General features: G+C 63.5%; 5 protein-coding genes across 6 annotated transcripts; 3 read left to right on the top strand and 2 right to left on the bottom strand.

Annotated features, from left to right (window-relative positions):
* The first annotated feature begins 31 nt into the window (after window positions 1–31).
* On the top strand, window positions 32–3,366 carry CHLRE_16g653150v5 (uncharacterized protein). 2 transcript variants are annotated; one of them, XM_043070838.1, is made up of 7 exons: window positions 32–320; window positions 744–935; window positions 1,162–1,252; window positions 1,418–1,464; window positions 1,648–1,748; window positions 2,001–2,154; window positions 2,345–3,366. In XM_043070838.1, the coding sequence occupies exons 1-7, from the start codon at window positions 294–296 to the stop codon at window positions 2,519–2,521; spliced, it is 789 nt and encodes a 262-aa protein (XP_042915480.1). In that variant the 5' UTR covers window positions 32–293; the 3' UTR covers window positions 2,522–3,366. Both variants share the same exon structure in this region, with proteins under 2 accessions (XP_042915480.1, XP_042915481.1).
* A 27-nt stretch (window positions 3,367–3,393) lies between these two features.
* Window positions 3,394–9,014, bottom strand: CHLRE_16g653200v5 (uncharacterized protein). Its single transcript, XM_043070839.1, has 11 exons — window positions 8,825–9,014; window positions 8,495–8,650; window positions 8,157–8,356; window positions 7,547–7,817; window positions 7,253–7,303; window positions 6,568–7,038; window positions 6,394–6,445; window positions 6,137–6,210; window positions 4,501–5,937; window positions 4,180–4,272; window positions 3,394–3,944 (listed from the first exon to the last, which is right to left on the bottom strand). The coding sequence occupies exons 1-11, from the start codon at window positions 8,909–8,911 to the stop codon at window positions 3,750–3,752; spliced, it is 3,087 nt and encodes a 1,028-aa protein (XP_042915482.1). The 5' UTR covers window positions 8,912–9,014; the 3' UTR covers window positions 3,394–3,749.
* Window positions 9,015–9,284: 270 nt separating this feature from the next.
* Window positions 9,285–10,506, top strand: CHLRE_16g653250v5 (uncharacterized protein). The gene is made up of 2 exons (XM_043070840.1): window positions 9,285–9,734; window positions 9,884–10,506. The coding sequence occupies exons 1-2, from the start codon at window positions 9,630–9,632 to the stop codon at window positions 10,457–10,459; spliced, it is 681 nt and encodes a 226-aa protein (XP_042915483.1). The 5' UTR covers window positions 9,285–9,629; the 3' UTR covers window positions 10,460–10,506.
* Window positions 10,507–10,554: 48 nt separating this feature from the next.
* On the top strand, window positions 10,555–12,526 carry CHLRE_16g653258v5 (uncharacterized protein). Its single transcript, XM_043070841.1, has one exon. It carries the CDS (start codon window positions 10,652–10,654, stop codon window positions 11,387–11,389), a length of 738 nt encoding a protein of 245 aa, XP_042915484.1. The 5' UTR covers window positions 10,555–10,651; the 3' UTR covers window positions 11,390–12,526.
* A 1-nt stretch (window position 12,527) lies between these two features.
* CHLRE_16g653300v5 (uncharacterized protein) lies at window positions 12,528–18,974 on the bottom strand. Its single transcript, XM_043070842.1, has 10 exons — window positions 17,609–18,974; window positions 17,260–17,367; window positions 16,816–17,000; window positions 16,350–16,533; window positions 15,822–15,944; window positions 15,552–15,620; window positions 15,276–15,377; window positions 14,909–15,028; window positions 14,461–14,584; window positions 12,528–14,263 (listed from the first exon to the last, which is right to left on the bottom strand). The coding sequence occupies exons 1-10, from the start codon at window positions 18,668–18,670 to the stop codon at window positions 13,737–13,739; spliced, it is 2,604 nt and encodes an 867-aa protein (XP_042915485.1). The 5' UTR covers window positions 18,671–18,974; the 3' UTR covers window positions 12,528–13,736.
* Between the last annotated feature and the right edge of the window lie 83 nt (window positions 18,975–19,057).

Raw genomic sequence — 19,057 nt, forward strand, 5'->3', positions numbered from 1 at the left:
CCACCACTCTCTTGTCCAAACAAGTTACCATCACAATGTCGACAGTAGCTCTCCTGTTGCTAGCAGCCTCGGCGCTGTTGGCCGTGCATGCCGTCCGCGACCTTCCGACTGACAAGAAGTCGCTGCAAACACCCAACGATGACGCTAGCCATGAGGAGAGGCTATGCTATCAATTTCTGGAGCGGTGGATGCCAGATAGCGACAGGAAAATAATCAAGTATGAATTTCTACAGCAGCAAGTTAAGCTGGCTCTGAAAGCTCGTGAGGACAATGACTGGGCCAAGAAAGTTCCCATGGATCTGTTTATGAACTATGTTCTGGTGAGCAGGACAAGCGTTGGGGAATGCATAAGCTTGCGCGACAGTTCGCTGCAGGGCAAGGGTAATGCGGTCAGCGTTTAGGAATCAAAATGCAATGTCGGGCAAGTCGAAAGGAAGGGTATCAGGCCTTGCCGGGCATCACGTGACGTCGGCGAAAACCCCAGCCCCTTCCGCGCGCTGCACTGCACGCTGCACGCTGCGCCCCCAGCAATCACGGTTGACGCGTTCAGCCCTTTGCGCATAAGGTGCTCAGCTCTGTTCACTACTCTAGCGTGCCGGACGCAAGCATGCAAGTGACTGAGCGCGAAGCCTTATACGGTGCGCTTGGTTGTGGCCATGACAGTCCGCCCCTCCCCTGGACTTCACCGGCCAGCTGCCCTCCCAATAACCCGTAACCCCCAATCTTCTTCCTGTCACACGCAGCCCTACGCGAGCCTGGACGAGCCGCGCGAGGACTGGCGCTCGCTGTTCTATGATAAATTCTCGCCGCTGGTGAAGGGCACTGACAGCCTGCTGGAGGCCGCGCGCGAAATCAATTACCGCATCTGGGATCTGGACGGATGGAACATCACGTTCAAGGCCGAGCAGACGCCCGAGATTATGTCGCCCAGCCAGGTGGGTGTGCGGTGCAGGGACCGTGGTGTGTGGCTGGCGCATGCATGGGTGGTGCACGTGTGTACCGTACGTGGCGCTCGCGCCAGTACATTGGATGCAACAGGCAGTGATGCCGAATGTACGGCACAGCTGCGTCGATGCCCGAGAGGCTTGTCCTGTGTAGTGCGCGTGCCTACCCGTGATATGGCTGCCGTGCATGCCTCGCGCGGTGTCGTACCACACACAGGTGCTCAGCCACGGCTACGCCTCCTGCACCGGACTGTCCATCTTCAACGTGAACGCACTGCGCGCCGTGGGCATTCCCGCCCGAGTGGCCGGTGCGTGGTGCTGTGCTGTTGCGCGTGTGGCTGCTGTTTAAGGGGGGCGGCTGGTGGCAGCAAGCGGCCGCATCATTGAAGGCACACGTTGTGCGAGGCCTGTCATTCGTGGCTGCAGCGGTCCCGTACGTGGCCAAGCCTTCTCTGTTTGGGTGCCGTTTGCAGGCACCCCTGAATGGGTCGGGTCGGGCGGCAACCACGACTGGGTGGAGGTGAGTGAGGAGGATGCGCCGGGGTTTGCGTGCGTGCAAGGCGGCACCGTGTCGTGGCCTGGACCCAGCCTCATCATCGCAGGCACACGAATGCCACGAGCCGTTCCCTTACTCCTGCTGTCTCCTCCACGCATAACCTTGGCATACCGGGACCTACCTTCTACCCGCTGGGGGCTGCTTCAGGTGTGGGCTGACGGCGTGTGGTCATTCTTCGACGCCATCCGCCAGCCCTTCAACCAGACCTGGTTCTTCCCCGACCCCGTGCGCTGGCAGGTGTCCGGAAGGTGCGCCCACGTGCAGCGCTCCCGTGCGGTTGAGACAGGGGCTTGTAGACACCACTGTTGGCCTGTTGCGGTTCGTAGCAGTACCGAATAGCGTGTCCGGCATACGGTACCCTACCCCCCTATGCTGCTACCGGCCTCATCACCCTCATGGGTCCCTACCCGTCAGCCACAACAGCACGAATTGCCATCTGCGCTCCTCATGCCTAACACTGTCCGTCCCCTTTTAATCCTCTCTTCCTAACCCTCACCCAGCTTCAAGCACGCCGTGTACGCCGCCTCCTTCAAGCCCACGCCCAAGGGCATCATCTTCCCGCTGGCCTGGCGCGACGACTACGAGAGTGTGGTGCCCGGCTACGACGTCACCAAGTACTACGTTAAGGCCGCGCAGGACATCCAGCAGCAGCAGGTGGGGCAGGTGGATTGGGTGCGCGTGCTGTGGTACAGGCACCGTCTGCCTGATGCTTGGAGGGCTGGTGTCGTTGTTCGTTAGTTGGCCGCTTCCAAAAGAACTAAGCTGCCTACTGGGTCACACACACACACACACACACACACACACACACACACACACACACACACACACACGGATTGTGCTGCAGGCCCAGGAGGCCGCAGAGGTCGCGGTCGGAGGCTCGGAGGGCCAGGCCAGCAGCCAAAGTCGCCGCAGGCAGCTCATCGGCGGTGGCGAGCGCACCGCCGTGGGGGATGTGGGTGCGGCGGCGGCTGAGAACCCTGGGGCGGACGTGGCTCCAGGCGGGGTGGCGCACCACGTGTAGGTGCACGTTGCTGTGTCGCTTGTACATGCGCCCAGTGTGGGCGGTTGGTGTTTGCATGTGCATCCACGCATCAAGTGCTATGGCGCCGAGCTGGGTACTGTATGCTGATTCCATATTTTGTGGGGAGTGACGGATGGCCGCTGTGGGCCTTGATAGGAAGGCGCAGCTGCACGCTTTGCGAGGCGATGAGAGCGTGATTGTGCACTACTGCGCTTGACTCGGACTGCCGAACACGAAGAATGGGAAGTGGTGCACGCTTATTGGCGGGGGCCGGGAGAGGGACAGAGCAGGGGCCCAAGCGGCCAAGCTCGAGCCAGTTCAATGTTTACATGCTCGAACATAGGTAGCGGCTGATGCCTTGCACCATTCAGCAGCAAACCTGCGCGTGTATCGACGTCCAGGTTTTTGGCTCGGACCAGAGTTGCAGGTGCTTGCGTGTGTGGTCAGTCCTGTCGGATAGCCACCGGTGTGCGATTACACGCCACCTCGAGCGTAGTCGTACGGTCCACACATACGGCAATCATAATTTAACCATTTTTGCGCCGCCGTGGTTGCGAGCCCAAGACCACTACCCCCCACTCATCTGACCCATTAAGCCCTTGACACCACCACATGACCAGCCCACACTTCACATCTCGCGAGTCGTCTTCACTCAAAAGTGTCATAACGTATGCTCATTTAACCGCATCCATCACGTCCCCGTACTAAGCTTGTTCTTCGTTTAGTCACCCCGCGCAGCGCACAGCCATAACAGCCACAGCCCGCAGCCCGGCTTGCGCACCATGTCCTCGCGGTTGCTTTGGGGTTGACGTTGCTTGCCTCGCGCCTAGCGCCATAGCTTCTACGCTGCAGTGCATCACGCCTCCTGTCCCTCCCTCCCTCCCTTACATGTCGTGCTGGGCACCGGTGGCGCTGGTGTTCTCCAGGTTGGTTTCGGGCGCATCCTTTCTGGTAGTCCCAACGCCAGCCCGGCCGGCGTCGTCCAGCCCAGCCATCCCCATACAGCAGCCAGCTTCCGTCAGCCAGCCATGGGCGCGACCGTCCACAGCGTTTACCGTCGGTTACGAGGTAACATGGGAATTCGCAACTTGCGCTACTGACTGCCTACTCTCGTGCCGCCTGCAAGCCCACTCCGCCTTCCGCTCTGGTCTACGTACGCATTAGTTCCGCAACACTCGTCAATAACGTGTCACCGCCCTGACCTCCCACCAGCGCGCCGTCCCGCCACTCAATCAATGTCCAGCGCCCTGCGTATGAGCGGACATAGGTGCAGCACCGAGTCTGCCTCCGCCGCCTCCTGCCCGCTCACGTCGTAGTGCGGCGCCGCTGCGTAGCACTGCGCCAGGCGTGCGGCTGTGGCCTCGGCGGTTGCCAGCGCCAACGAAGACACCGCGCCGCCGCTGCATAGCTCGTCCTTGACCGCCTGTGGAATGGAGGTGGAGGTGGGGGTGGGGATGCAGGAGATGCATGTGTGGGTGGGGGGGGGGCAGGTGAAAGCGGTGCGCGTCGTCAGTGAGGACTTTGTTGGCGTCGTGCACGTGCAATGCATGTCTGCATGCCGCGCCTGCGTGAATCTGCATGCCGCAATGGGAATTGTTTGCATCCAAACATGCATGTATATGCATCAAGCAAGGGCCTGACGGCCCGCAGGTGCTCACATCCATTAGCGCCGTCGCCGCGGGTCCTGCCACTGCCTTCAGGGTGATCGCCGGGTCGTGTGGCGTGTGCGCCTGCTGCCACTGCCACAGCGCCTGCATAACACACGCAAACGCAAACACATGAACAGTGCACACGCGCATGCACCTGGGGAGGTTGCACGCCACGCGTTGGAGCGCACGCCAAGCGCAAGCCTGGCAGCGCTTGCTGACTGTGCTTGGCCCCAACCCATATACACACCTTGCAACCCCATCCCCACAACTTCCTGCTAGTGCTAACCTAACCTAACACACACATACACATGCGGACATGCCTGCACCCACCCGCAGCTCCGAGCACATGCACGTGACGAGCGCGTCCACCTCCTCCACACTCCATACCGTACTGCAACCGCAGCTCGCCAGCAGCGACGGCGCCACCGCACCCATTCCCACGCCAACGCCCATGCCTGTTGCACCCCCGGCTCCCCCGGCGCCACCAGGCGCTGCACCGCCGCCGCTGCCAGAGGCCGCAAGAGCAGCACCGGGCGCGCTGCCACCGGCTGCACCTTCAGTTCCCCGGCCTCTCCCAGCCGCTGCTGCCGCGCCGCTGCCGGTATGCGTGGCCGCCAGCGGCAGGAGTGAGGCGAGGTAGTGCTGGGCTGCGTGGTTGGCTTCTCGCTGCCGCCGCTGCTGCTGCGCCTGCCAGGGGTGGACGTCGCCGTGGTGCGCGTCCTGGTAGTCGTAGTGGTGGTGCTGCTGCCGTAGTAGGTGCGGCTGCGGCTGCGGGTGTTGCTGTGGGTGTGGGTGTGGGTCCTGAGCCGTCGTGCCGCCCTCCTGAGGGCTGGCGTGGACTTGTTCCGAAGATGCGGCTGGTATGGAGGAGGAGGAGGCAGTGGCAGAGGAGGCAGCCGCCGCCGGCTGCGCCAGTCCATGAGGCTCTGGCAGCGCTCCCTGGCGCTGATCCTCCGCGCCTGGGTGCGGGTGCTGCTGCCTCTGCTGCTGCTGCTGTTTGTGGTGCGGGTGGGTTTGTCCACGTGTCGGCTGCGCCACCCACCGCTGCCGGCCCTCCTGTTGCGCCAGTAGGTGCAGGTGGTGGTGGTGCAGTGTGTGCCGCTGCAGCGCCTCCAGCCCCAGGTGCGGGTTCACGTGCTGCACCTCCTGCGGCTGCTGCTCCTGCAGCACTTCCTGCTGCACCTCCGGCTGCACCTCGAGCGGCTGTGCTTGAAGCTGCTCCTGCTCCACTGCCACCACCGCTGGGTCCAGAGCTAATGACGTGGTAGCGACGGCCGGCAACATGGCAGCAGCTGCTGTATCATCGCTTGAGGACCCCCCAGCACGTTGCGGCGCAAGCGGTGCCCCAGCGCCCACAGCCGCTCCAAGTGACGAAGCGGCGGTACCATCGACGTCAACAGCGCCTGCACCGCTGCCCTTGCCGTCCCCACTTGCCGCGCCAAGGGGACTGCTCCTCAAGCCGCCACTCGGCAGCTGTGCGGACAGGGCACCGCCATCGCTGCCCTTTCCACCACCGCCGCATCCTGCCCCCTCAGCCGCGCTACGGCCATGGCGGCTGCCGGCGGCGCCGAAGGAGGTGCCACTGCCGCTGCCGCTGCCGCTGCCGCTGCCGCTGCTACTGCCGTCCGCGGCCTCCTGCTCCTGCCGGTTGAGGGCGGCGGTGCAGAGCTCCAGGACGCTGTAGCGGCAGCGGTTGGTGGCCCAGTGGCGGGGGCCCAGCACGGCCAGACAGCGGTCGCCCAACTGCCGCATGGTACCCAGGCTGACCTGGGCGGGTTCCAGTGAGCATGTGTACGGCAAATGGGAATAGGGCAGGGCAACAGCAGCCGTACATTACACAAACACGTGCGCGCACACGCACACACACGCGCACACACACACACACACATACACACACACACACACACACGGAATCGCAAAGTGGCTGCCACGGCAGCCGCCTGCCCCCCGCCCCTCCCCCGCTCACGTTGAGGTCGTCCCAGTCCAGGTGCTCGCCCGTCACGTGCACGGCCTCCTCCAGAGCCAGCTCGGGGTCACCCTCTGTGCGGATGCGGATGTGCGTGCGGTTTTGGGTGCATGTGCGGGTGGGTGCGGAGAGTCACGTTGTGGTGGTAGGGTTGGACGAGTCAGGACCCCATGATTGGCGAGAAAGCGGTCAACAGAAAGCTAGTGTGTGTGAGAAGCAAGTTTGTCACACACAATTGGTACGGACATACATCATACCTAATGCTCCACAGCCCGCCGCTTTCGCCCGCCTTCGCAGGTCCTCCTGAACCTGCGGCGTCAATTACCGTACCGTAGTTGCGTCAGCCTGTCAGATGCATGCAGACTTCTTTCGCGGCCGCATTTCAAAGCACCTGTCAGTGATACAGGTGCCCGCCAGGTGTGCTGACTCACCGCTGCCTCTGTGTATCGTCGCCCGCAGCTGTCGCACTCCCATGGCTTTGCCGCCTGCTCCGCCGCCTGCTCCGCCGCCCGATCCACCTCCCGCGCCTGCGACTCCGCGGGCGCCGCCTGCTGCCGCCAGCATAGGTACCCCGTCGCCGCCTCGGCGGCCCCTCCTTCACCTGAAGTGAACCCGAGTCCCGCTGCTGCAGCTCCCTCCCCAACGCGCTTCTTGTCATTCCCCCCAGCTCCAAGCCCGGCACCCGAGGCCAGGCTCTCGGGCACTGAGGGCATTCGCACACCCCTGGCTGCGCCACCGCCACTGCTACTGCCGCTGCTGCCGCCGCCATTGCTACTGCCGCCGCTGCCGCCGCCGCCGCCCAGCTCGCCACCGCTGTGGCAGGCGGGGCAGCGCACCGCGCGGTAGGGGTCCACGGGGCTGCGACAGCGCTCGCACGTGCAGTGGAACAGCTTGGTGCGGTACTGCGGAGGCGGCAAGAAGGCGTGTGCGGTTACATTCATACTCAACTAAGAGTGGGGGTTGGGGAACGGGAGAGGGCAGCAGAGAGAGGCCTTGGCGATGGTGACGGTGGCAGTAATTGAGTACCCAGCACAACTGCCCACATATGGATTGTTTTACGTGAAGGCCGCACTTAAAACCCTACTTGCCCCCCAGCCTCCCTCCCTTTCGACTCACCAGCAGCTTCTGGCGCATGCGTGTTGACATGAGGGTCTGCTCGTCCCAGCCCTGAGAGCCAAGGGCAGTGGAGCGGGGCGGTTGAGGTGTTTGAGCAAGCGCCGTCACAGCACCACACAACCTAAGAACCGCCCGCCCGCTCAGGCACGCCTCCCGCGCCATCACCACGCGTCCACGACAAACCGCCTCCCACAACACGTCCGCACCCCCTCCACCCGCCCACCCATCCCACCCATCCATTTACACACCCACACACCCACGCACCCACCCCTCCAATCCCCCCAATACGCGTACCAGGTAGCAGGTGGTGATGACGTCACCGGGCCGGATGGGCCTCACCGCCACGAACACGCCCCAGCCCCGGCCGCCCCCGCCGGCCGCGGCGCCGCCACCTGCACCAGCCTGCCCCTCAACCCCGGCGCCTGCGGGTGCGCCGCCCCCCGCGCCTCCAACGTCCATGAAGACACCAGGCCTGCCATCCTGCCATCCGCCAACGCTCGTCACAGCTGGGTCGGGCGCACCCCGCAGCCCACCGCCGTCCGGCTGTGTGTCCACATAGCGGTACCTGCGCCGGCGGGAGGAGGCAGGCCGACGTGATGCACCTGCCTGTTGCACGCCTGCATGTGCGCCCGTGCGCCTGTGAGCGAGAGGCGCGCCCTGCCTTTTTGCAGGAGCAGCATGGCGCGCTGGAACACACACACACACACACACACACACACACACACACACACACACACACACACACACACACACACACACACACACACACACACACACGCACACGCACACGCACACGCACACACACACACACACACACTTTGTTCCGTTTGTTTTGTGTTTAACACACACACACACACACACCAGCCGCAATCCCGCAGCCGGCAGCCCGCCGCGCCGCACCTACCGGGTGTTGCCCTCGCACTCGTGGTTGACCAGTGAGCCGTAGCGGTACAGCGCGCCGCCGCCCGCACGTGCCGAGTAGCAGTTGCACACCCAGGCCAGCAGCATGCGCTGCAGCAGGCCGACGGGGATGCGGGCGACTGGTGCCAGCACGCTGCCGGCGAAGCGGTGTGCGGTGGCGGTGTCGGCAGCGATGGCGTGCACCTGCGTCCATAGCGGTGCGGTGCTGCAATGCTCGGCATGCGGGTGCGTGGCTTGGGCTCGACTCGCAGCGGGACATGCACGTGTGTGAAGCCCACGAGTTCACGAGGCGTCACTTTCCAAAGTAGGAGTGTGCCGTACCTGGGCCGCGTAGTCCAGGGCTGCCCTGACGTAGGGCTGCTGGGCATTCGCCGCGTCCGCAACGTCCGGAATGAAGAGGCCCATGACCTGAGCCCGCGCCTCCTCGTCCGCGCCGGCGTATTCCAGCGCTTGGAGCGTGAAGTCAATGCTGGCGTCCTGCACGTCGGCGCAAAAGATGACAGAGGAGGTGCGAGACAACGGAGGTGCGAGACCAGGGCCATGCGTGTGGAAGGTGGTCTGGCCGTGCGTGTATGGCACTAGCACAGCACCTGCGCTGGCGATAAGCAGGTCTCCTATGCTCCAAGTTTAATATCCTATACATATTATCACCTTGCCGAGCAGGTCCGCGCGAAGGCCAAATTCATCGTGCGCAGCGTAGACGCTGTCAAGCAGGTCGGATCGCTCACAAGTCATCATTATCGGCTCATCGCGAACAACTTCGTCGCCGGGCTCATATTTCCGGGTGGCTAGTAGTGCTCCGCCGTAGGGCGCAACAAACTTGTATTCAAGCCCTGACAACAGCATGGCTTCACCAAATATAAGGCTATGCTCACTCGTGGCAACGCTGGCCCTCAAGCCAGAACGTGGCTTGCATCTGCCGTGGGTGGTTGCTTGCAGTTGGGTCAGCACGAGGGAATGCCCTACCCTGCGCTGCCCTCCCTGCCCCCCCATGCAGGACACGTCCAACTGATTCAAGTTTATGATGGAGGCATGTAGCCTTTTGGCTGGACAGGGGAGCGCCACTTTTGGATCCAGCTGTCAACTGCGCCTCCTAATGCCATACCTCGTACACGGCCTCGCTGAAGGTACTGGGAATTCTCAGCTACTAGTTATCCTTGGCCAAATTAAGTAGGATTACTCAAACGCCCAGGCCTGCGTGACCATCTCTGAATCACCGTATTCTCAACATACATTTAGGACATGCTCTCTGTAAAAGATTTTGCAACCTGCTTGTTAAGCAAACAAGGCCCGTGGTGTTGCGGCCAGGCCCGACCGGCGATGATGTTCAGACGCTCCTCTGCACGACCTCGGACTTCCATCCGCTGCTTGGTGCAAATTCACACAATGGGTTCAAGCTGGGCGAACGCCTTAAGCTCGACTGGATGAGTCGCTGTTATATAGGTTGCGGTTTCAAATGGTTGGAGTGCATGCGGCGCTCCGTGCGGCCCTCTACGACGCCTGGAGTGCCTCGGTCTATGTATCACTCGGCAACGCCATTCTGCGCCTCGTGGAGAGCCAGGTGGGTGCTTGAGGAGCGAATGGGCACAGGTACAAAGGAGGGGAGAAAAGAGGTGGGGCGGGTGGGGACTGCCCCATACATACCGCCCTGCATGCAGCAGTGCGAAGTGAGTACCCCACAGCCGTGTGTCTGCACTGCACCATCTACAGGTTGTGCACGTGGCCGGCAACGCAAGCGCTGGCGAATCAGCAGATGGTACTGGCGATGTCGCTCGCCTGGAGTGCCGCTTCCAAACGCAGCTTGCGAGCGACAACGCAGGGAGGCTGTTCTTCATAGACTCCGCATTGCGCATCCGCAAGGTGCAGCTGCCGGCAGCGTGGCGCGCAGGCGGCACGCAGTGGGGGAAGGCGTGGGTCAGAACGCTGCGGCTGACGGCGCCCGGCGAGATTTACAGCCTGGCATACGTGCCGCCGTCGCCGCAGCCGGAGCGGCCAGAGCAGGCGGCGGCGGCGGCAAATGGCGCGAGCACCAGCGCGGGGGATGCTGTGGCTGGACGCGTTGGCGGCGGCGGCAAATGGCGCGAGCACCAGCGGGGGGGGTCTGTGGCTGGACGCGGCGGCGGCGGCGGCATGCTGGTGTACGGCACCGAGACAGCCCTTTACAAGCTGCCGCTTGCTGGCACCGGCGCCACAGGGCGCCTGCAGCCGCAGCTGCTGGCGGGGCAAGAGGGCACCCACGCCTGCGCCGACGGCAGTGGCGCACAAGCCAGGTTTAACAAGATCTAGGGAATCACGATGGATGCCACTGGCCTCATCTACCTGCTTGACAACGACCCGCTCGCAAGACAAAGCTACCTGGTATCCGTCAGTCTCGACGGCTGCGTCAGCACGCGCCTGCATGACTTGCCAATCAACCTCAGCTATCCCGCCATCCTGCCCAACGGCTACCTGGCGGCAAGCACACGAGACGGCGGCCATATGCTCCTGGTTGCCCTCGGGCTGCAGCCCGTGCTGCCGCGACTGCCCGCCGGGGCCGACAACACCAATGCCTCCACGTCAGCGCCGCCGCCGCCGCCGCCGCGCAGCCTGCCCGCCGACCTGGGTGCGCTGCTGGATGCACAGCCCGACGGCACCTCTGACGTGGCCATTCGAGTGGGCGAGCGCCGCTTCTGCTGCCACCGCGCCATCTTGTGCGCGCGCTGCGACTACTTTCAGCAGCGGCTGGCGGGGGGCTCGTTTCGGGATGGCCTCCAGGGAGACATCGACCTACCGGACGCGGAGCCTGAGGCCTTTGCGCAGCTGCTGCGCTGGCTGTACACGGGCGCCGCCGACGTGCCGCCCGAGCACGCGCGCGCCGTGGCGGAGCTGGCGGACCGGCTGCTGCTGCCGCAGCTGTGCGACGTCGCGCTGGAGGTGCTGCTGGCGTCCGTGTCAGCGGAGGGCGTGGTGGAGGTGTTGTTGTGGGCGGCGGGCGCAGCCGAGTCGCGCGGCGCCGGCGGCTGCTTTGGTGTGCTGCTGGGGGCGCTGAAGCGCTGGTGCGTGTGCCACCACGGCGAGGTACGGCGGGTGGCGGGTGCCAGTCGCGCCCGACTGGCAGTGGAGGCGCCGGCCCTGCACCTGGAGCTGGTGGACGCGGCCATGGATGCAGTGGCGCGGGACGGAGCGGGGGCGGCGGCAGGAGCGGGGGACGGCGAGCGCAAGCGGCGGCGCTGCTAGAGGCGGTGTACCCGGAGAGGTGCAGGCAGGGCTGCTGTTGGCAGGATGTTTGCAGAGGAGCGCTAGTACGGCTGCGGTGTTGCAACGGGACGGGGCCGGTGCAGGGACCTCCAACGTGTTGCCGCACCCTGCAAGGAATTAGCTGCATGAGATACGCAGCGGTAATCCGTGGTGCGTTGTGGACGTTTGGCTGGCAGGGCTGCGAATGTGCAGTTGCGTTGTGGCACGGTTGCTGTGTTGGTTGATGTCATTTGATACGTACTCCAGTGCAAAAACGTATGCGGACAGCGAGGGGCATAGCATTGCTTGTCTGGGCCGGGTGGGACCATGGGAACACGTGACACACGTAGGCGTGTATGTGTATGTGTGTGTGTGTGTGTGTGTGTGTGTGTGTGTGTGTGTGTGTGTGTGTGTATGTGTGTGTGTGTAACAACGGTTTACAGTTGTTTATCAGATCACGTGATCGTGTATCCGGACAACCCGTAGTTGCTAGTGCCAGGGGCGCAGTAGCACCTTGTTTGTCGCGCATTGGTCTGGCAGTACATGTCTCCCAAGCCTACGCGTAGCGTTAGACGGCAGTTTGGCCACAGAAGCCGCACCTCCATCTATTGTGGTTAGACACTGATTTGGCCCTAAGAGCCGCACCTCCGTCTATATCTACGTGTGTGTGTATATGTGCGTGAGTGTGTGTGTGTGTGTGTGCGTGTGTGTATATGGTGAAGTGTCATGGCAGCAGCGGCACATGCCCCAGCAGCACGCCCCGGCCCAGGTCCCAGAACGCCGTCAGCAGCGCCAGCTGGGGGCCACAGGGACCAGCGGGGGTTGCCAAGGAAGGCCGGAAAAGGGCAAGCCGGCAAGTACAATTAAGTAAAGCAGGTTAAGCAGCATACGACATTTCCAGGGAAGAGGACATGAGCCGGGCTACCGTGCCTTTGACACGGCACGACACAGCTTCGCCCACACCTGATGACCTGGGGCATCCGTGACACGGCCCCACCCGCGGCCCCCTGCCCCGCCGCCATCGTCACGCCGCTCACACATAATTGTATACACACACACACACACACTGCCTGTCTGTTACCCTTGTCCCTCGAAGCACTCCGATGGGACCCGTCCCCCATTCCAGATTTGGGCGGGTGCGGGTTTGGACTTACATACTGCGCCAATGCGAGAAGCCCCAGCAGAGTTTGCCGCTGCCCACTCCTCAACTGGTCAATGTTATTATGTGGTTCGCGCCAGCTCAGCGCCTCGGTTGCCCGTTAAATCAGTGGCCTTTCAAGTTTAGATCCAACCGCTAGCCCCGGTACGCCACAACCCGTCCCCGCGCTTACTAAACATACTGGGCATCTCCTCACCCCCTGCACGAATGTAAGCAGTAATGTCGTACCCTGATCGGGCTCGCATTCTAGTCGGGTCCACGCTTACCCATCCGTGAAATACCTACATCAACAGACGCAAGCGCAATGGCTTCATCACATCGCCACCATTATTCCACCGGCCGTCAACCTTGCGCCATGATGGCCACTTCCAAGATCCCACAGCTATGCAAACATAGCTGGTCATCACCGTGTCTCGGCGACAAATGTGTTCCTCCTCTCGCAAAATCAGGCTCAAACGCGGCATATCGGTAGTAGATCGCTCACGAGAAGCACAATGAACAACCACAAGGTTTGACTTCCGATCCTCTTTGCCACCAGCCCTGAAGAGCTGTGTTGGTGCAGTTCATGCAGTGCATCGATTTGGAGGACGGGCCTTGCGCGTCGTGGACCACGTCACAAGGCGGTGGGGTCCGCGCTTGCGTGTCAACACGTACACGCTGCCTCACGGCATCCAGCAAAACTGGTTCGCAAGCTGGGCAAACCCATCGATGCCGGGTCCTGGCTCAGCCTTGTCCTGCCTGCGCCCCAAATCTCGTACCCAATGCGACGACGAGGAAACCGCCCATACTCGGGTTGACTGCGAGAAATTGCCGACTTCTACCCACTCCGCCCGCACAAACAATCACTGCCCCACCGAAACCCGTCATGCCGAAAGCGGCAGTAACGCACCTAGCGGCAAATCCTAAGCGTCTCCTGCACTGTGACAAATCCTGACTTCCAAGCCAGCCATGCGTTCGGCGCTACCTTGCCATGTGTGTACAGCAGCAGCGCGTAGTCGCTGATTGCGGTACGCGGCATACGTAACACCAACAATCTGGGTGCCGGACCACACACCACCGCGCTTTTGCCCCTGGCAACAGCTACCCCACTCGCACACAAACACACCACCCATGCAGCAGCTCTCATGCATGCAGAAGAAGTGAACGCGAGCCGGTGTAGCTGTAGACACACGCCGGGCGGCAGGCGCACTACTGCCCATACGCGCCGGGCATTCCCGGCATTCCGCCCGAGCCCTGCGCGAACATGCCCGCCTGCTGCTGCTGCGGCTGCCCCGCCTGGCCCATCTGCATTTGCTGCTGCTGCGGCTGCTGCTGCCCCGCCTGGCCCATCTGCATCTGCTGCTGCTGCTGCTGCTGCATGTACTGCTGCATGTACTGCTGCTGCATGGCCGCCATCTGCGCCGCATCCATCTGCTGCTGCCCCGGCTGCATCTGCTGCATCTGCTGCTGCTGCTGCGGCGGCGGCATGCCCATCCCCAATCCCATGCCCATGCCCATCGCCTGCGCCTGCCCCGGCTGCTGGGGCTGGGCCATCATGGCTGGCTGCGGCAGCTGCTGCTGCTGCAGCAGCTGGTGTGCCGCCGCCTGCTGCTGCAGCAGCAGCTGCGCGCCCATGGCCCCGCCGGACGCCGCCTCCATCGCGGGCACCAGGCTGGGGTGGATGGAGCCCAGCGGCGGGGCGCCGGCGGAGCCCGACGTCGACGGCTGGGCGCCAGCTGTGTGGGGCAGAGGAAGAGATGAAGGCATGTAAGGAACAATACTGAGTGCCCTGACAGGGAGGACCGTACTGCGTCAATGTTGCCATGGCCCCTGCAACCCTCTCCGGCCAGTCACTCCCCAACCAGTCAATGCGCCGCCCTGCCGGCTACCGCCCCTCCTACCCCGCCTCCCCAGCCCTTCTACAAGTACTCACGCACGGCGTATCCTCCCAGCTGCATTGCCAGCTGCTGTGTGGCGGGCGAGTCGGGCTCGCCCAGCTCCGCCGCCAGGGCGCTGGCAATGCCCAGCGCGTCAGGCACAGCGGGGTAGCAGCGCACCTGGGGGCGGGAATGGGTGGGCACACGAGAGTCAGCGGGGCGCAAGCGGTAACGACGTGGGGTAAGGAGTTGGAGCTGTGAGGCGGCAGCTGAGCCGTGGAGGGTCTTGCTGTCAGTAACCCGGTTGCTGCCAAGACGATGCCGTATGTCAATTTTTACTTATCAGTGCCCTGGCCCTGTGAACCCAACAACCTCTGCCGCTTTCCCCCCCAGTATTATCGCTTGCAACTAACGCCTCTGCCTGCACTCCCCTCGTTTTCGTTGGTTTTGGTTTAGTTGGGCTGGTATTTACAACCCCCCCCCCTGCCCCTCTCCACCACCCACCAGCAGCGTGGCCATCTGCTGCGGCCTGAACACGCCCCGGAACACGGCGATGGCGAACTCCAGCACCACGTGCTGCTCGCTGCGCAGGTTGTCGCGCAGCTTCGACACCGCCTCGTGAGCCTGTGGGGCGAGAGAGAGAGAGCGTGTGCAAGCGTGTGTTAGGAACGCACAAGGAAAAGGGTCGACACTGTGTGTGTATGTGAACGTGTTGGTAAGCGTTGCAGAAGTGCAGGGGGCTGGTGTGGCAGGTCCGGCAGGTTCAGGTGGCACGTGCAAGGGCGCGCGTGGAGACACAGACAGGGAGATTGGCCAGCTCTGGGAGGGGCACCCGCGCATGCGAGGCGGCGGAGCGGGATGGCGCGCGCACCTTGATGTAGGAGATGGAGGATTTGGTGTGGTAGGTGTCGTGCGGCAGGTTGGTCTGGATGGAGATGTTGAGGTGCTTGCGCTCCTCCATGATGGGCTCGATCTGCACCGCCGCCGCCGCCGGCACCACCACCATTGCCACGATTCAGCACGACGTGTCAGCACTCAGGGATAAGCAGCAGCTGCTATAAGCTATTGGTAAGGAGCTGCGAAGGCCGCATAAGGCCGGCACAGTCACCCGACTTGCAGCGCCATAGGTAGCCCCGCCCGGCCGCACCTTGGTGAGGAACATGCGCTTGAGCTCCACGATCTCGCGCATCTGCTCCGGTGTCAGCTCGATGTGCTTCTGCGGTGTGCAAAGCGGCAGGAGTGGCGGTGGTGGTGGTGCGGAGGGAGGAGGGCTCACGGACTTGCGCTAAAAGAAGGCACTGGGCATGCGTCAAACGGTTAGCCGCCTGATGCTGCATCTGCTTCACTTTACGGCTCGCCGCACTTGGCTACCTGCTTTTGCTTGCCTTGATACCCACCCACCCACCCACCCACCCACCATGACGCTCTTCCACAGCTCGATGACCTCTCGCTCGGTGTTGCCCAGGTACTGGCGGCTGAACACGATGAACTTGCGCGCCTCCAGCGGCCGAGCCACGCCCAGGCGCATCAGCATCACGCTCTGCGGGTCGTGTGCCGAGGCAGATGGGCGGCACAGGCAGCGTGGGAGGTGTGTTCGGGCAGAGGCCGGGTGTCCACGGAGCACCCGCAATCGTGCGTGGACAGCAGGCAAGCTGGCAAGCAGGCCATGGCAAGGTGCTGGCGGTGCCGACGAGCCCACACGAGGCCCGTTTCCGCATGGCCGGGCCTGCCAGCAGCGTTTCCCCCATGCTCCTTTGCTTCCCTTCCCTTCCCTTCCCTTCCCTTCCCTTCCCTTCCCTTCCCTTCCCTTCCCTTCCCTTCCCTTCCCTTCCCTTGCCTTCCCTCCTCCCCTTTCCCTTTTCCCTTTTCCGTTCTGCTTCTCCTGCCTCTCCCAGCCTGCCTCAACGGGATCAACTATGGCACCCCTCCGCCCTGCTCCACTCACCAGCTCGCGCACCACCCGCTCCAGGTCCGACATGGCCGCCGCGTCCGCCACCGACAGCTCGCTGCCCTCGCCCGTGGCCGCCACAGCGGCAGCCGCGGCGGCGGCGGTGCCGTCCGCGCCGGAGGCGTCCCCGCCCGCGCTCGCGCTCTCGGCCGCCGGCTTGCGACTGGCGATGGCCGTGAGCCTGCACAGGTGGAACGTCCATTGGTTAGCATGTCGCACGACAGCAGTGCATTGCGGGCCGCTTGCATGGCTAGGGCACCTCCTTATTGGGCTCTTGGGCACGTGCCGCCTCATCCCACCCGTACGCCGCCAGGCTGGGTGCTCAGTCCAGTGCTTTTGGGCGTGCCAGGCCCCGGCCACGAGCTCAACCCACCTGCCCCGGACCGACCCGCCCGCCGACCCGCCCTCCTTTCCTATACACTGTGGGAAACAGCCGCTCCAACCGTCGCTGCTCCCCCCCTACCTGACGGACAGCTCCTTGACGTAGGTCTGGTACACGCGGTAGATGTCCTCGCTGGACATCTCCTTGATGGCCTCGGGCGTCAGCGGCACCAGCGCCTGCCCCGGCCCCAGCCCCGCCAGCTCGGCCTCGCTGACCTCCTTGTTCTCCTGCATGACCTGGATCTGCTCGTTGCGCATGTCCAGGACCTGCCAGCCAGCAACGCACAACACACGCATGCACATGCAACGCGGGCACAAGAGACAGGAGAGGAGAGAGGCAAGAGTCAGCAAGGCGTCTGAAAGGACCAAGCGAGAGAAAGAGGCAAGCCTTCAAGAGCAGGCTGGCACAAGGGGTGGTGAGGCATTGAGGCAAGCCGAAGCCGTGCTCAGTCAACATGCAGGAGCGAAGGTTGCAAGGCCACAAGTGTCCGGCCGCACTGGTTCTCCCCGCACCCTCGCCGCGCACCTTCTCCAGAATGGAGGTGCGGCTGTGCAGCGCCGCGTTCTCGGTCTGCAGGTTGGACACCTTGCCGGTCAGCTCCTCAATCTGCTTGTGCAGCTCCAGCAGCTTGGTCTGCACGGACACAGGCAGGTGGAGGCAGAGTTGGCGGCGTTTGGTCAGTCAGTCAGGCAGGCGCAGCGTGTGCGGCGTCAAAACACGCAGGGAGTGAGCAGCGTGTGAGAAGCGGCGATGGCTCGCCTGTCGTCTCTCGGACTCCCACAACTTCCCCTACTACGGGACGTGTCTTCGGCTCTTGCCTACACCGTCAAGCAAGATAACTTCCCTTTTGCGCGCCCCGCACACACAAACACACCTTCTGGCGCTCACGGAAGCGCCGCTGCGCCTTGCGGTTCTTCTCCTGCAGCGCCGCGTGCCGCCGCTCCGCGTCGTCGCCGCCGCCGCCGCCCTCGCGCTTCTTCTTGGTGGTCTTCTGCGCCGCCTCCTCGTCGCTAGTGGCGCTGTCACTGTTGCTGTCCAGCTCGCCGTCGCTGCTGCCAGCTGGGTCGGGCTCGCTCCGCCGCGCGTTGCGGCCCGCGGAGCGGCCGCGCGACCGGCCGCCCGACTTGCCGGCGCCGGCTCCGCCGCCGCCGCCTCCGGCGGCGGTCGTTGTTGGCATGGCGGGCGCGGGCGCCGCCGCACCCGGCATTGCCGCCATCCCGCGCGCGTTGAGCTGCTGCGCCAGGGTGGCTGCCGGCAGCGCGCCGGCGAGGCCGTAGCCGGGTGTCATGGTGGTGATGGAGTTGCGCTGCGCCATCATGCTGGCCGCGGCGTTGGCCTGCTGCATGCCCATCAACGACTCCATCCCGGTCATGCCTGGCATGCCGGGCATTGCGCCCATGCCGGGCATTCCCATGCCCATGCCCATGCCAGCCATGGCGCCAGGCATCCCGGGCATGCCGCCGGGGCCCATCCCCGCGCCCATCGTGCCGACACCGGGCATGCCGCCAGCGCCCGGGTGCATGCCGCCGGGCGCGCCCAGCCCCGCCATACCCATGGTGGACATTACGCCGTTGGACATTCCGGGCATGCCGCCGGCGCCCTGCATGCCCATCATGCCCATCGAATTGACCGGCTGCGCGGGCTGCATGCCCTGCATCCCGGCCATGCCCTGCATGCCCGGGTTGACCATACCCTGCGCCGCCATCATGCCGTCGGGAGCTTGCATACGTGCATTAGGCATCATGAGCCCGGCATTTCCGGTAGGCGCCTGTTGCATCTGGGGTTGTGCAGCGCCAAAGCGATGCTGCCCAACCCCGGCTACTCCCGCATTGGGGTCGCCGTGGCTTAATGTTGAGGAATTAATGCCCAGGTATGAGTCAAGGAGGCCATCAAAGTCGGTCAGGTTGTCCAGGCTTCCCGCGCCTGGGAGCTCCATGGCCCAACGCGCTCACGCCTGGGCGCTCAAGGCTGTCCTAAGAGTATTATCAGCAACTAAGGACCAGATGAGGCGTCTCCAGAGTGCCTAACGCGCGATTGTGAGGCACAGAATTGGCCGTTTGTAATAAAAAGCGTTCACAACTGGCTTGAACCTGATAAACAGGCTATGCTGCGCCTGTTGTGGAAGTACAGAAGTTCATGGCAAGGGTTGCGCGGGCAAAGAAAGGGCCTGCAAGCACATGCGCTGAGGGATTACGCTGGGCATCGAAACTGCCCCGAACAGCGGTACGCAAGCGAAGAAATGTCTACTGTATCTCATATTGTATTGATGTGAAGGCAGCGAACTCGTTTGCCATCTGGTTCTTCGCGTACTTTCGAGTTAGTT

Source organism: Chlamydomonas reinhardtii, chromosome 16, assembly GCF_000002595.2.
Source record: "Chlamydomonas reinhardtii strain CC-503 cw92 mt+ chromosome 16, whole genome shotgun sequence".
In the NCBI taxonomy this organism is placed as follows: Eukaryota; Viridiplantae; Chlorophyta; class Chlorophyceae; order Chlamydomonadales; family Chlamydomonadaceae; genus Chlamydomonas; species Chlamydomonas reinhardtii.